The sequence below is a fragment of the Perca fluviatilis genome, chromosome 21 (assembly GCF_010015445.1).
Source record: "Perca fluviatilis chromosome 21, GENO_Pfluv_1.0, whole genome shotgun sequence".
NCBI lineage: Eukaryota > Metazoa > Chordata > Actinopteri > Perciformes > Percidae > Perca > Perca fluviatilis.
Window position 1 is genome coordinate 1,637,153 of NC_053132.1, and position 16,956 is coordinate 1,654,108.

Genomic DNA, 16,956 nt, shown 5'->3' on the forward strand with positions numbered 1-16,956 from the left:
TTTGTGTGTTGTGTCTCTGTGTGTGTCTGTGTGTGTGTGTGTGTGGTCTGTGTGTGTGTCTCTGTGTGTGTGTGTTTCTGTGTGTGTGTGTCTCTGTGTGTGTCTGTGTTTGTGTGTGTGTGGTGTGTGTGTGTGTGTGTGTGTGTCTGTGTCTCTGTGTGTGGTTCTGTGTCTCTGTGTGTGTGTCTGTGTCTCTGTCTGTGTGTGTGTGTGTGTCTGTGTCTCTGTGTGTGTTGTGTCTGTGGTTCTGTCTCTGTGTGTGTGTGTGTGTGTGTGTGTGTGTCTGTGTCTCTGTGTGTGTGTGTGTGTCGTGCTCTGTGTGTGTGTGTGTGTCTGTGTCTGTGTTGTGTGTGTGTGTCTGTGTCTCTGTGTGTGTGTGTGTGTGTGTGTGTGTGTGTGTCTGTGTGTGTGTGTCTCTGTGTGTTTGTGTGTGTGTGTGTGTGTCTCTGTGTGTCTGTGTGTCTGTGTGTGTGTGTCTCTGTGTGTCTGTGTGTCTCTGTCTCTGTGTGTCTCTGTCTCTGTGTGTGTGTGTGTGTGTGTCTGTGTCTCTGTCTCTGTGTGTGTGTGTGTGTGTGTGTGTGTGTGTGTGTGTGTCTGTGTGTGTGTGTGTGTCTCTGTCTCTGTGTGTGTCTCTGTGTGTGTGTCTGTGTCTCTGTGTGTGTGTGTGTGTGTCTGTGTCTCTGTGTGTGTGTGTGTGTGTGTGTGTCTCTGACACTTTGTTTACTGCGTTGTGTTTATCAAAACATCACACCTCGTGTGTCGGGATGTTTTTTTAAAAACTGTCAGATACAGCGCTGCTCATGACTTTATGAACCCATGCTAACGTTGCTAAAGGATTCAACGTTAGCAACGTTAGGATCATTTGTAGTCCAGTCTGGGATCATTTGTAGTCCAGTCTGGGATCATTTGTAGTCCAGTCTGGGATCATTTGTAGTCCAGTCTGGGATCAGTTGTAGTCCAGTCTGGGATCAGTTGTAGTCCATTCTGGGATCATCTGTAGTCCAGTCTGGGATCATCTGTAGTCTAGTCTGGGATCATTTGTAGTCCAGTCTGGGATCATCTGTAGTCTAGTCTGGGATCATTTGTAGTCCAGTCTGGGATCAGTTGTAGTTCAGTCTCCGTCCAGGCTGCGTCTCTGTCGCTCCGCCCACTCGCTGATGAGGCGGTTGGCGATGGCGTGTTTGGGAGGCAGCCATAGGCCAGCGGCTCCTCTCGGGGGCGGGGCCTTCACCTGCAGGGCGGTGACCACTTCCTCCAGACTGAACCAGCGAGCGTCCTCAAGCTCTGATTGGTCCACGGACAGCTGGGGGACAAACAGGTAGCATTCTACACACCGATCACAGCGTTCATTGGTGCTTTAAAAACTGCTTTAATGTGAAAGGACAGCTCACCTGAGTGTGGGCGGGGCTTACAGTGGCGTGGCAGCCAATCATGAAGGAGCTGTGAGGAAACGGCCAATGCTGCGAGGAGCTGTAGGAGACGCTGAGGAGCTCCAAACCTACTTCCTCTGCTACCTCCCTGCTCAGAGTCTCCTCCAGAGTCTCACCTGAGAGACACACAGACAGGTAAGAGAGACAGACAGACACACAGACAGGTAAGGGAGACAAAACACAGACGGGTAAGAGAGACAGACACACAGACAGGTACGAGAGAGAGACAGACAGGTAAGAGAGACAGACAGACACACAGACAGGTAAGAGAGACAGACAGACACACAGACAGGTCAGAGAGACAGACACACAGACAGGTAAGGCAGACAGACAGACAGGTAAGAGAGACACACAGACAGGTAAGGGAGACAGAGAGACACACAGACAGGTAAGAGAGACAGACACACACAGACAGGTAAGAGAGACAGACAGGTAAGAGAGACAGACAGACACACTGACAAGTAAGAGAAACAGGTAAGAGAGACAAAACACAGACGGGTAAGAGAGACCGGTAAGACAGACAGACAGATGGACAGGTAATAGAGACAGACACACAGACAGGTAAGAGAAACAGACACAGACAGGTAAGAGAGACAGATACAGGCGGACAGACAGACAGGTCAGAGAGACAGACAGGTAAGAGAGACAGGTAAGACAGACAGACAGATGGACAGGTAATAGAGAGAGACAGACAGACAGGTAAGAGAAACAGACACAGACAGGTAAGAGAGACAGACAGACAGACAGGTCAGAGAGACAGACAGACCCATGTCACAGAAGCCGGCCAGAGCGCTGTACATCCCCCGAGGGAAGGACGCCTGTCGGCCTAACAAACACCGTTTCCCATCAGACACCAGGGCGATGACCACCGGAGACATCTGGAGGACGACAACAACAACAACAACAACAACAACAACAAGGGAATATTAGGGGAAAGAAAAGTCCCAAACTTTTAGAAAGAAAGCTGGAATATTATGAGAAAAACTTTGTGTTTTGTTGTTGTGTGTGTGTGTGTCTCTCGTTGTGTGTGTGTCTCTGTGTGTGTGTCTCTGTGTGTGTGTGTGTGTGTTACCTTGGGGTAGTAGATGATGTCGCTGCAGACTCTCTGACTTCCTGCCCGGTTGCGCTGGGTGGGTCGCCCCGTGGCGCTGCAGAAGCCGCTGGTTTGATGCCAGCGCAGCAGAGCCTGACCCTGAGGGACAAACACGTATAAATAATATAATATAATAAAATGTCATTAGGATGTTAACTCAGGCATTCAGCTATCAAATATCTTAAAAATAGTTCATATAGCTCCTCCCCCTGACTGTTTACAGCGTCTGGCTCCTCCCCCTGACTGTTTACAGCGTCTGGCTCCTCCCCCTGACTGTTTACAGCGTCTGGCTCCTCCCCTGACTGTTTACAGCGTCTGGCTCCTCCCCCTGACTGTTTATAGTGTTAGGCTCCTCCCCCTGACTGTTTACAGCGTCTGGCTCCTCCCCCTGACTGTTTACAGTGTTAGGCTCCTCCCCCTGACTGTTTACAGCGTCTGGCTCCTCCCCCTGACTGTTTACAGCATCTGGCTCCTCCCCTGACTGTTTACAGCGTCTGGCTCCTCCCCTGACTGTTTACAGCGTCTGGCTCCTCCCCTGACTGTTTATAGTGTTAGGCTCCTCCCCTGACTGTTTACAGCGTCTGGCTCCTCCCCCGACTGTTTACAGTGTTAGGCTCCTCCCCTGACTGTTTACAGCGTCTGGCGCTCCTCCCTGACTGTTTACAGCATCTGGCTCCTCCCCTGACTGTTTACAGCATTAGGCTCCTCCTCCTGACTGTTTACAGCGTCTGGCTCCTCCCCCTGACTGTTTACAGCGTCTGGCTCCTCCCCCTGACTGTTTACAGTGTTAGGCTCCTCCCCCTGACTGTTAGGCCCCTCCCCCTGACTGTCACCTTGGCAACCAGAGGAGCCTCTGCTGCCGGGAGGAGAAAGAAAGACTTCTTCAGATCGATGAAGGTTCCTCCACACGCTTCCTCCAGAACCACCTGGTCCACTTCTCCTACACACAGAACCACACACACACACACACACACACACACACACACACACACACACACACACACACACACCCACACACACAGACACAACACACACACAGACCCACAACACACACACACACACACAGACCCACAACACACACACACACACATACACAGACCCACAACACACACACACACACACACACACACACACACACACACACACACACACAGACCCACAACACACACACACACACACACACACACAGACCCACAACACACAGACACACAACACACAGAACCAGAGTCAGGGCAGTGGGGGGGCAGCGACAAAAACGAATTATGTTTTTGGGGGAAAACTAAAATTTCGATAAAAGCGACAAAAACATCAGAAAAAGGAGACAGAAGTTGAAAGTGATAAAGCAGCTGAAATCCTGCCGAGGGCAGACGATCGGTCAGAGCAGAGTTATATATAATATACAACAATATATAATATAATATAATGTAATATATAAAATAATATAAAATAATGTAATATATAAAATAATATAATATAATATATAAAATAATGTAATATATTAAATAATATAATATAATATATTAAATAATATAATATAATATAATATATAAAATAATATAAAATAATATAATATAATATATAAAATAATATAATATATAAAATAATGTAATATATAAAATAATATAATATATAAAATAATATAAATATAAAATAATGTAATATATAATATAATATAATATAATATATAAAATAATATAATATAATATATAAAATTATATAATATAATATATTAAATAATGTAATATAATATATAAAATAATATAATATATATATATATAATATAATAATATAATAATATATAATATAATATAATGTAATATAGTTTTAGTTTAGTTTAGACTTTTATTTGTCCCCGTAGGGAAATTGGTTCTGCAGCAAGACATAAACACAGGACAGTCCCAAATGTAAGACCAAACTACATAAAAATACTTAATGTTACAAGCTCTGATTAAACAACAGAGAATTTAGAAGATAAATATGACCATATGTTAAAGGAACCATATGTTAAAAAGAACATCTAACAATATTCCTCATAAAAATATATTTTAGCAACATTTCCATAAAAAATGTCCTTAATAATCACCATTTCATCAACAACATCCCCATCAGTCAATACTATACATGTTATAATAACCCCATCACTATTTAATAGTTATAGTCTCTCTACTCTTTACTCTCTACTTGACACTGAGATGACCATACCAGCAGATTACTGAGAATGTTAGTATGATTTATAAAAGAGGGTCATGAGGGTCTTATCGACACGAAATGTTATCTTTGTTGGCCTTTTTTAACAAAGCATCTCAGTGTTAGAATTAAAATGTAACTTATTGTCGATCAAACTGCCTAGATACCCTTGATGCTAATGTTCCGTGGAGTCGATGACTTGCGCCTAAAGTCAATCCTTTGTCTTTTCTACATTTAGTTGGAGGAATGCCCTATCACACCAGAGCACAAAATCATCCAGAACAGGGCCATGATCACTCTCCTCATTGGAGAGGAGACTGACGATAGCAGAATCATCTGCAAATTTTAAAATGAGTCTATTTTCATGCTGGCTACAGCAATCATCAGAATAAAGAATATAAAGGAGTGAGAGGAGACCCAGTGGACGATGACATCTCCTCCGACAAGCAACCATTCACCCTTACTCTCTGAGTTCTATCTGTTAAAAAGTATATAATACAATATACAATATATAATATGTAATATAATATAATATATAATAATATAATATAATATAATATATAATATATAATATAATAATATAATAATATAATAATATAATATATAATATATTGTATAACTGTAATGTGTTCTTACCGATGTCCAGACAGAACTGAGCCTGGTTCTGTTGGGAGCAGCCAATCAGAACCGACTGCTCCAGCAGGGCTGGGTCCGAGCCGAGTCGCTGCAGGATCGACTGCACGTCTGGAACAGAGCAGGACGGTTTGAACGGTTCCTCAGGTTCTGGTTCTGGTTCTACCTGAGGCAGTGTTTCACTTTAGGAGTCGCCGGGTAGATAAACAATCCACCGGCCAAAATCTATACCCTGAGGTTCTGAGGTTCTGTACCTGAGGTTCTGTCTCTGAGGTTCTGTACCTGAGGTTCTGTACCTGAGGTTCTGCGTGCTACGGGTCTGAGGTTCTGTACCTGAGGGTCTGAGGTTCTGTACCTGAGGTTCTGTACCTGAGGTTCTGAGGTTCTGTACCTGAGGGTCTGAGGTTCTGTACCTGAGGTTCTGAACCTGAGGTTCTGTACCTGAGGTTCTGAGGTTCTGTACCTGAGGTTCTGAACCTGAGGTTCTGTACCTGAGGGTCTGAGGTTCTGTACCTGAGGTTCTGTACCTGAGGTTCTGAACCTGAGGTTCTGTACCTGAGGGTCTGAGGTTCTGTACCTGAGGTTCTGTACCTGAGGGTCTGAGGGTCTGTACCTGAGGGTCTGAGGTTCTGAACCTGAGGTTCTGTACCTGAGGGTCTGAGGTTCTGTACCTGAGGTTCTGAGGTTCTGTACCTGAGGTTCTGAACCTGAGGTTCTGTACCTGAGGGTCTGAGGTTCTGTACCTGAGGTTCTGTACCTGAGGGTCTGAGGTTCTGAACCTGAGGTTCTGTACCTGAGGGTCTGAGGTTCTGTACCTGAGGTTCTGAGGTTCTGTACCTGAGGTTCTGAACCTGAGGTTCTGTACCTGAGGGTCTGAGGTTCTGTACCTGAGGTTCTGTACCTGAGGTTCTGTACCTGAGGGTCTGAGGTTCTGTACCTGAGGTTCTGAACCTGAGGGTCTGAGGTTCTGTACCTGAGGTTCTGAACCTGAGGTTCTGTACCTGAGGTTCTGAGGTTCTGTACCTGAGGTTCTGAACCTGAGGTTCTGTACCTGAGGGTCTGAGGTTCTGTACCTGAGGTTCTGTACCTGAGGTTCTGTACCTGAGGGTCTGAGGTTCTGTACCTGAGGTTCTGTACCTGAGGGTCTGAGGGTCTGTACCTGAGGGTCTGAGGTTCTGAACCTGAGGGTCTGTACCTGAGGGTCTGAGGTTTTGTACCTGAGGTTCTGTACCTGAGGTTCTGTACCTGAGGGTCTGAGGATCTGTACCTGAGGTTCTGTACCTGAGGGTCTGAGGTTCTGTACCTGAGGGTCTGAGGTTCTGTACCTGAGGTTCTGTACCTGAGGTTCTGTACCTGAGGTTCTGAGGGTCTGTGTGCTACGGGTCTGAGGTTCTGTACCTGAGGTTCTGTACCTGAGGTTCTGAGGTTCTGTACTTGAGGTTCTGTCCCTGAGGGTCTGAGGTTCTGTATCTGAGGTTCTGCGTGCTACGGGTCTGAGGTTCTGAGGTTCTGTACCTGAGGTTCTGTACCTGAGGTTCTGAGGTTCTGTACCTGAGGGTCTGAGGTACTGAACCTGAGGTTCTGTACCTGGGGTTCTGTACCTGGGGTTCTGTACCTGAGGTTCTGTACCTGAGGGTCTGAGGTTCTGTACCTGAGGTTCTGTACCTGAGGGTCTGAGGGTCTGTACCTGAGGGTCTGAGGTTCTGAACCTGAGGTTCTGTACCTGAGGGTCTGAGGTTCTGTACCTGAGGTTCTGTACCTGAGGTTCTGTACCTGAGGGTCTGAGGGTCTGTACCTGAGGGTCTGAGGTTCTGAACCTGAGGTTCTGTACCTGAGGGTCTGAGGTTCTGTACCTGAGGTTCTGTACCTGAGGTTCTGTACCTGAGGGTCTGAGGGTCTGTACCTGAGGGTCTGAGGTTCTGAACCTGAGGTTCTGTACCTGAGGGTCTGAGGTTCTGTACTTGAGGTTCTGTACCTGAGGTTCTGAGGTTCTGTACCTGAGGTTCTGAACCTGAGGTTCTGTACCTGAGGTTCTGAGGTTCTGTACCTGAGGATCTGTACCTGAGGTTCTGTACCTGAGGGTCTGAGGTTCTGTACCTGAGGTTCTGAACCTGAGGTTCTGTACCTGAGGTTCTGAGGTTCTGTACCTGAGGTTCTGTACCTGAGGATCTGTACCTGAGGTTCTGTACCTGAGGTTCTGTACCTGAGGTTCTGAGGTTCTGTACCTGAGGTTCTGAACCTGAGGTTCTGTACCTGAGGTTCTGTACCTGAGGTTCTGTACCTGAGGATCTGTACCTGAGGTTCTGTACCTGAGGGTCTGAGGTTCTGTACCTGAGGTTCTGAGGTTCTGTACCTGAGGTTCTGAACCTGAGGTTCTGTACCTGAGGTTCTGAGGTTCTGTACCTGAGGTTCTGAGGTTCTGTACCTGAGGATCTGTACCTGAGGATCTGTACCTGAGGGTCTGAGGTTCTGTACCTGAGAGTCTGAGGTTCTGTACCTGAGGTTCTGTACCTGAGGTTCTGAGGTTCTGTACCTGAGGTTCTGAACCTGAGGTTCTGTACCTGAGGTTCTGAGGTTCTGTACCTGAGGGTCTGAGGTTCTGTACCTGAGGTTCTGTACCTGAGGGTCTGAGGTTCTGTACCTGAGGTTCTGTACCTGAGGTTCTGAACCTGAGGTTCTGTACCTGAGGTTCTGAGGTTCTGTACCTGAGGTTCTGTACCTGAGGTTCTGAACCTGAGGTTCTGTACCTGAGGGTCTGTACCTGAGGTTCTGTACCTGAGGTTCCGAGGGTCTGCGTGCTACGGGTCTGAGGTTCTGTACCTGAGGTTCTGTACCTGAGGTTCTGTACCTGAGGGTCTGTACCTGAGGTTCTGTACCTGAGGTTCTGAGGGTCTGCGTGCTACGGGTGTGAGGTTCTGTACCTGAGGTTCTGAACCTGAGGTTCTGAACCTGAGGGTCTGAGGTTCTGTACCTGAGGTTCTGTACCTGAGGTTCTGTACCTGAGGGTCTGAGGGTCTGTACCTGAGGGTCTGAGGTTCTGAACCTGAGGTTCTGTACCTGAGGTTCTGAGGTTCTGTACCTGAGGGTCTGAGGGTCTGTATCTGAGGGTCTGAGGTTCTGAACCTGAGGTTTTGTACCTGAGGTTCTGAGGTTCTGTACCTGAGGTTCTGAACCTGAGGTTCTGAGGTTCTGTACCTGAGGTTCTGAGGTTCTGTACCTGAGGTTCTGTACCTGAGGTTCTGTACCTGAGGGTCTGAGGTTCTGTACCTGAGGTTCTGCGTGCTACGGGTCTGAGGGTTCCCCTCTCAGTGCGTTGCAGCAGTGGAGCCAGCCGGTGGAACAGGAACATCTGGCCGCTCTGCAGCGCTGCAGCACACGCTCCATCGTCCCGCTTCAGCCGGTCGACAAACCTGGAACACAGCATCTCATTGGTTAAACTACCGACAAACCTGGAACACAGCATCTCATTGGTTAAACTACCGACAAACCTGGAACACAGCATCTCATTGGTTAAACTACCGACAAACCTGGAACACAGCATCTCATTGGTTAAACTACCGACAAACCTGGAACACAGCATCTCATTGGTTAAACTACCGACAAACCTGGAACACAGCATCTCATTGGTTAAACTACCGACAAACCTGGAACACAGCATTTCGTTGGTTAAAGTACCGACAGCGTGAGCTCGTTCCAAAACACAGAATCACCGGCAACAAGCGAAGGCTAACGAGATTGTTTAATATTCTTTAAGCGGTGTCGGTACACGATTCGTTACACGCTAATAAGCGCACGCGCAGATAGAAATCCTGTTTTACGAGGATTTTACGACATTAGCCGTTCAATTCAAATTTATTTCAAGTGAAATATCACCATGAGACATGGTCTGAAAACACCCTACAGGGAATTCAGTAAAACGTTAGAATTAAAATACAAAATACATCCAGGAAGCTACGGGCAGAACCAGGCTGGGCGGAGATCAGGCCGGAGAGGGGAACGCTCGGGGCGCTGGCGGCCCAAATTATTAAAAAAGGTATTACTAAAACATCGGAAAGTTTTGACTAAAGCGGCGAAAACAGAGAGCAAGGGTTGCCTAGTTACGGCCGACTCTGGACAGTCTTAAAGAAGAGATTAAAAAACCCAAAACGAGTTACTGGACCTCATCCTGGAGACAAAGCTGGAGCAGCAGCGGCTCAGAGGGGCCAAGGTCCTCACTGGTCTCAACATGGCCGCCACCGTTAGCCTAGCTTAGCACAGAAACTGGAGGAAAAGGACACTGTTAGCCTAGCACAAAGACAGAAGGCAGAGGAAACTGTTAGCCTAGCTTAGCACAGAGACTGGAGGAAGAGGACACGGTTAGCCTAGCTCAGCACAAAGACTAGAAGCAGAGGAAACTGTTAGCCTAGCTTAGCACAAAGACTGGAGGAAGAGGACACTGTTAGCCTAGCTTAGCACAAAGACTGGAGGCAGAGGACACTGTTAGCCTAGCTTAACACAAAGACTGGAGGCAGAGGACACTGTTAGCCTAGCACAAAGACAGAAGGCAGAGGAAACTGTTAGCCTAGCTTAGCACAGAGACTGGAGGAAGAGGACACGGTTAGCCTAGCTCAGCACAAAGACTAGAAGCAGAGGAAACTGTTAGCCTAGCTTAACACAGAGACTGGAGGCAGAGGACACTGTTAGCCTAGCTTAGCACAAAGACTGGAGGCAGAGGACACTGTTAGCCTAGCTTAACACAAAGACTGGAGGCAGAGGACACTGTTAGCCTAGCTTAACACAAAGACTGGAGGCAGAGGACACTGTTAGCCTAGCTTAGCACAGAGACTGAAGGCAGAGGACACTGTTAGCCTAGCTTAGCACAGAGACTGGAGGCAGAGGACACTGTTAGCCTAGCTTAGCACAAAGACTGGAGGCAGAGGACACTGTTAGCCTAGCTTAACACAGAGACTGGAGGCAGAGGACACTGTTAGCCTAGCTTAGCACAAAAACTGGAGGAATAGGACACTGTTAACCTAGCTTAGCACAGAGACTGGAGGCAGAGGACACTGTTAGCCTAGCTTAGCACAGAGACTGGAGGCAGGGGGAAACTTTTGGTCACATGAGAATGTGTTGATGTGTGGAGAGACAACATTACCGAATCCCCTTTAAAAATCTGTCACTTTAGATGTTGATTTGTTTTCTATGATATGTTGTTATAATTATAATATAATTAAAGATACACATCTGAATCTCCAGCGTCCACGGGTCATTTCGGCTTACATTTAATCAAACAAGCTGCTCTTATTTTAACAGAAATACAACATGTATCCTCTTACAGTTCACAGACGCTGTCTCCGTGACACACTCAGTTATTGGCAGAATATGTTTGTGTGAAACATTAATAAAGTTTGTAACCTGAGATCTGGAGATCAGATGGACTCTGACGTTACAGCAGAGCGTCTGGATTACCTCAAATTTACCAAATACCGAGTCTGAACGAAAATATATCGGTTTTGAGGGTCCGTTTTTTCAGACCGTGATACCAGACTCCGTTCACAAATCGTTCTATTTAAAGTTCCCCTTGCTATGGGTAAAAATAGAATTACTATATAACATAACTTAACCCATTCATCAAACAAATGACCATTACTGGAGAATTCGGAGTGTGTTTTAAATACGTAACTTTGTGTACTGTACTGTACTGTACAGTAGAAGTGTGTGTGTGTGTTGTGATATACCTGCAGCTGCTTCTCTTCTTCAAGCGGAATGCCCTTTTTTTGTTGTGGCTCCCCCCAAAAAAACTTTATTGAAAAAAACAAAAAAACATTCCGACAACATTTATAAACACGTACTCAAAGTAATGATCCAGAGAAACAATATAACCTATGTATGTGTGTGTTTGTGTGTGTGTCAGCGTGGTAATTATATTATTATATTAGCCTAGATTTTGCGAGATTCTGCGAGAGTTTGCGTAACTTCCGACAGGAAACTTAAATTCTCGTGGCGGAGAGCGGAGGCTGACAGCAGGCAGCATCATGTCTGTGTTTATGGATTTAAATGTGAACTACACGGCGGATAAGAGCCGGCTCCAGAGTCTGGTAGAGACAGCAGCTCACCGTGAGTCTCTTCAGTCCAGTTTCCCTTTAAAATAACACGAGTTTAACAGCCGGACATCTGATGCTAACACGGCTAGCTAACGTTAGCTCCTAGTTTTATGGATCTGTTGGTGTGTGTGTAACCCATACATTACATCCATGGTGCTCCGTTAGTTCTTTAACCAGCTGATGACACATATGTGGATCACTGTGTTACTAATTTATTCAATAAAGGCACTTTTAATAGCTCATAAACCTCGCAGCAAACTTTCGCACCAAACTCCGTTTAAAAAACCGTCGTTTTAAAAGTTTCTTTGCTTTCTGGTGTAATGACAGACCGTCCAAACGGAATTAAACACGCTTCATTGTCAGCAAAACCCCAGGTTAATAATTCACTATATAATTATTAATTCATTAAGTTATATATCTGTGTTGGGGGTCTGTGTTTTCTGCCTCAAAACACACAGTAAACCATGGCACCAGACTCCGTTCAGAAAATATCTATATTTAAGGCTTCCCTTGTTATTCGTAAAAAATGTAATTTAAATAGAATATAATGTAATACATTTTTAAAACAAATAAAAGCCAGTGGAAAATTCGGCAACACAAATGAACCAACAAACAACCAATAAATCCAGTATTCATCCAATAAGCCTAGCCTACTATTTTAGTGAATGCAGCTCAGAAAACCTGCTGAAAACTTCCCACCGGACTCCATTCAGAAAGCAGTCATTTAAAAGGTTCCCTGTTCGGTTGTTGTAGTAAACCCTCGGTTGATTAACATACATAAACTCATGTATTGATTTATAACTACGTCACGCGAGGGTCCATGTGTCTCGTAAAGAGAGAGACACAACTACATATTATACCAGACTCCGTTTAAAAATCTCTGTATTTGAAGTTATCTCTTGTGCTTAATGAAAATATAATTGAAATAAAACATCATTGAAGACATTATTCAAACAAATAAGAGCCAGTGGAAAATTCGGCAGCATAAAACAACCAACAAACAGCATTTTAATTAGACACACTTTGACTTTTTTCAAGAAATCTTGCCAGCAAACAAACCTGATATATTAATTATATATATTATATGGGTCAGCTCAGTATAGTAGATATTGTAGATGGTAAAACATTAGAGTTACTTAGTTAAATCAGTAAAAGCTGAAGGATTGTTGTTTATATAAAGATAAATTACATGTTTGTATTTTCTTCCAGTCGGTTTCTCTACCGTCGCCATCAACTACGTGTTTGAACCAACGGCCAAAAAGAAACAGGTGAGTTTATAATTATTATTATTATTATTATTATTATTATTATTATTATTATTATTATTATTATTTATATACATGTAGTCTTTGTCGCTTTTATTTTGTAACAATCTATTTACTTCCTGTTTGCAGGAGATTCCCTCCCCGACGCCAATCAGCGAGCTGATGGATCCCCTGCCTGTCGTACAGGTAGGTGAGGAAGAGGAAGAGGAAGATGACTGTCTGTGGTGGTGGTGGTGGTGGTGGTGGTGTTGTTGTTGTTGTTGTGTTAACATCTGTCTCCGTCAGGGTCGCTCCCGGCCAATCAGAGTGCTGAACAGACTGACCATTGTGATGTCAGACGCCAGTCACTTTGTGAGTGGTGATTTTATTTTGAAATCTTTCATTTACTGCTGCTTTAAAAGATGACTTTCACAATAAGAGCGTGTGTGTCTCTGTCTGTCTGTCTGTCTGTCTGTCTGTCTGTCTGTCTGTCTGTCTGTCTGTCTGTCTCTGTGTTCAGAGGCCGACTGCTGTGGAGTATCGGCGTTTCGACCTGCTGGCCGTCCAGCCGACCACAGAGAAACTCTTCCACGTGAGACTCCCACCACACTACATCACCGTTAGTTAGTTAGTTAGTTAGTTAGTTAGTTTATTATCACTAGGACCCTATATCTAAATAACCCTAACCTACCACACTACATCACCTTTAGTTAGTTAGTTAGTTTATTATCACTAGGACCCTATATCTAAATAACCCTAACCTACCACACTACATCACCTTTAGTTAGTTAGTTAGTTAGTTAGTTAGTTAGTTTATTATCACTAGGGCCCTATATCTAAATATCCCTAACCTACCACACTACATCACCTATAGTTAGTTAGTTAGTTAGTTTATTATCACTAGGGCCCTATATCTAAATATCCCTAACCTACCACACTACATCACCTTTAGTTAGTTAGTTAGTTAGTTAGTTAGTTTATTATCACTAGGACCCTATATCTAAATAACCCTAGCCTACCACACTACATTACCTTTAGTTAGTTAGTTAGTTAGTTAGTTTATTATCACTAGGACCCTATATCTAAATAACCCTAACCTACCACACTACATCACCTTTAGTTAGTTAGTTAGTTAGTTAGTTAATTATCACTAGGGCCCTATATCTAAATAACCCTAGCCTACCACACTACATCACCTTTAGTTAGTTAGTTAGTTAGTTTATTATCACTAGGACCCTATATCTAAATAACCCTAACCTTCCACACCACATCACCTTAGTTAGTTAGTTAGTTTATTATCACTAGGACCCTATATCTAAATAACCCTAACCTACCACACTACATCACCTTTAGTTAGTTAGTTAATTATCACTAGGGCCCTATATCTAAATAACCCTAACCTACCACACTACATCACCTTTAGTTAGTTAGTTAGTTAGTTAATTATCACTAGGGCCCTATATCTAAATAACCCTAGCCTACCACACTACATTACCTTTAGCTAGTTAGTTAGTTAGTTAATTATCACTAGGAGCCTATATCTAAATAACCCTAACCTACCACACTACATTACCTTTAGTTAGTTAGTTAGTTAGTTTATTATCACTAGGAGCCTATATCTAAATAACCCTAACCTACCACACTACATCACCTTTAGTTAGTTAGTTAGTTTATTATCACTAGGACCCTATATCTAAATAACCCTAACCTACCACACTACATCACCTTTAGTTAGTTAGTTAGTTAGTTTATTATCACTAGGACCCTATATCTAAATAACCCTAACCTACCACACTACATTACCTTTAGTTAGTTAGTTAGTTAGTTTATTATCACTAGGAGCCTATATCTAAATAACCCTAACCTACCACACTACATTACCTTTAGTTAGTTAGTTCGTTTGTTATCACTAGGACCCTATATCTAAATAACCCTAACCTACCACACTACATCACCTTTAGTTAGTTAGTTAGTTTATTATCACTAGGACCCTATATCTAAATAACCCTAACCTACCACACTACATCACCTTTAGTTAGTTAGTTAGTTAGTTTATTATCACTAGGACCCTATATCTAAATACCCTAACCTACCACACTACATTTTATTAGTTAGTTAGTTGGTTTATTATCACTAGAGCCTATATCTAGATAACCCTAACCTACCACACTACATTACCTTTAGTTAGTTAGTTCGTTTGTTATCACTAGGACCCTATATCTAAATAACCCTAACCTACCACACTACATCACCTTTAGTTAGTTAGTTAGTTTATTATCACTAGGACCCTATATCTAAATAACCCTAACCTACCACACTACATCACCTTTAGTTAGTTAGTTAGTTTATTATCACTAGGACCCTATATCTAAATAACCCTAACCTACCACACTACATTACCTTTAGTTAATTAGTTAGTTAGTTTATTATCACTAGGACCCTATATCTAAATAACCCTAACCTACCACACTACATCACCTTTAGTTAGTTAGTTAGTTAGTTTATCACTAGGACCCTATATCTAAATAACCCTAACCTACCACACTACATCACCTTTAGTTAGTTAGTTAGTTAGTTAGTTTATTATCACTAGGACCCTATATCTAAATAACCCTAACCTACCACACTACATCACCTTTAGTTAGTTAGTTAGTTAGTTAGTTAGTTAGTTAGTTTATTATCACTAGGACCCTATATCTAAATATCCCTAACCTACCACACTACATCACCTTTAGTTAGTTAGTTAGTTTATTATCACTAGGGCCCTATATCTAAATAACCCTAACCTTCCACACTACATCACCTTAGTTAGTTAGTTAGTTAGTTAATTATCACTAGGGCCCTATATCTAAATAACCCTAACCTACCACACTACATCACCTTTAGTTAGTTAGTTAGTTTATTATCACTAGGACCTATATCTAAATACCCTAACCTACCACACTACATCACCTTTAGTTAGTTAGTTAGTTAGTTAGTTTATTATCACTAAGGACCCTATATCTAAATAACCCTAACCTACCACACTACATCACCTTTAGTTAGTTAGTTAGTTAGTTAGTTTATTATCACTAGGACCCTATATCTAAATACCTAACCTACCACACTACATCACCTTTAGTTAGTTAGTTAGTTTATTATCACTAGGACCCTATATCTAAATAACCCTAACCTACCACACTACATTACCTTTAGTTAGTTAGTTAGTTTATTATCACTAGGACCCTATATCTAAATATCCTAACCTACCACACTACATCACCTTTAGTTAGTTAGTTAGTTTATTATCACTAGGAGCCTATATCTAAATAACCCTAACCTACCACACTACATCACCTTTAGTTAGTTAGTTAGTTTATTATCACTAGGACCCTATATCTAAATAACCCTAACCTACCACACTACATCACCTTTAGTTAGTTAGTTAGTTTATTATCACTAGGGCCCTATATCTAAATAACCCTAACCCACCACACTACATCACCTTTAGTTAGTTAGTTAGTTAGTTAGTTAGTTAGTTAGTTAGTTAGTTAGTTAATTATCACTAGGACCCTATATCACCAGCCAGCTGTTCATACACTAGTTCAGCATTAATTTACTGCTTACTCATGAACGCTTCAGCAATTATTATTCATTTAAATGATATATAATGTATATAATTGTGTGTGTGTGTGTGTGTGTGTGTGTGTGTGTGTGTGTGTGTGTGTGTGTGCGTGTGTGTGCAGGCAGCCTGTATGATATATGATGTAGACATCATCTGTATCTCAGTGACAGAGAAACTTCCCTTCTTCTTCAAGAGAGCGCCGGTCAACGGGGTGAGAGTGTTAGGGTAGTATACCACAGTATGGACCTTCATCACAGCAGACATGTTGACTCACAGCAGCTGACCCTGATCACCTTAACGAGGGCTCAGTTCCATCAGTGAGATATCTCAGTGAGTCAGCATGACCAATACCAGGACCTCTCCTAAGTGGAATGCAGCCATCAGTAATGGTTTAATACCAGGGCCTCTCCTAAGTGGAATGCAGCCATCAGTAATGGTTTAATACCAGGGCCTCTCCTAAGTGGAATGCAGCCATCAGTAATGGTTTAATACCAGGGTCTCTCCTAAGTGGAATGCAGCCATCAGTAATGGTTTAATACCAGGGTCTCTCCTAAGTGGAATGCAGCCATCAGTAATGGTTTAATACCAGGGCCTCTCCTAAGTGGAATGCAGCCATCAGTAATGGTTTAATACCAGGGTCTCTCCTAAGTGGAATGCAGCCATCAGTAATGGTTTAATACCA

General features: G+C 43.2%; 2 protein-coding genes across 7 annotated transcripts in view; one reads left to right on the top strand and one right to left on the bottom strand.

Moving 5' to 3' along the window:
- Positions 1 to 615: 615 nt before the first annotated feature.
- Positions 616 to 11,158, bottom strand: nudt13 (nudix (nucleoside diphosphate linked moiety X)-type motif 13). Of its 6 annotated transcripts, none has more exons than XM_039789257.1 (9): positions 11,061 to 11,136; positions 9,503 to 9,603; positions 8,611 to 8,753; positions 5,347 to 5,454; positions 3,357 to 3,463; positions 2,503 to 2,622; positions 2,197 to 2,308; positions 1,392 to 1,546; positions 616 to 1,303 (listed from the first exon to the last, which is right to left on the bottom strand). In XM_039789257.1, the coding sequence occupies exons 2-9, from the start codon at positions 9,568 to 9,570 to the stop codon at positions 1,112 to 1,114; spliced, it is 1,005 nt and encodes a 334-aa protein (XP_039645191.1). In that variant the 5' UTR covers positions 9,571 to 9,603; positions 11,061 to 11,136; the 3' UTR covers positions 616 to 1,111. The 6 variants fall into 6 exon arrangements, with proteins under 6 accessions (XP_039645191.1, XP_039645193.1, XP_039645194.1 ...); XM_039789259.1 differs by lacking the exon at positions 11,061 to 11,136 and adding an exon at positions 10,738 to 10,913; XM_039789260.1 differs by lacking the exon at positions 9,503 to 9,603 and having other exon boundaries at positions 11,061 to 11,158.
- A 124-nt stretch (positions 11,159 to 11,282) lies between these two features.
- Positions 11,283 to 16,956, top strand: part of rpp30 (ribonuclease P/MRP 30 subunit) — a 15,030-nt gene continuing 9,356 nt past the window's right edge. The window contains 6 exon segments of the mRNA XM_039789261.1: positions 11,283 to 11,439; positions 12,636 to 12,694; positions 12,821 to 12,877; positions 12,977 to 13,042; positions 13,191 to 13,262; positions 16,396 to 16,485. Coding sequence (XP_039645195.1) covers positions 11,358 to 11,439; positions 12,636 to 12,694; positions 12,821 to 12,877; positions 12,977 to 13,042; positions 13,191 to 13,262; positions 16,396 to 16,485 — 426 coding nt within the window. The 5' untranslated portion in view covers positions 11,283 to 11,357.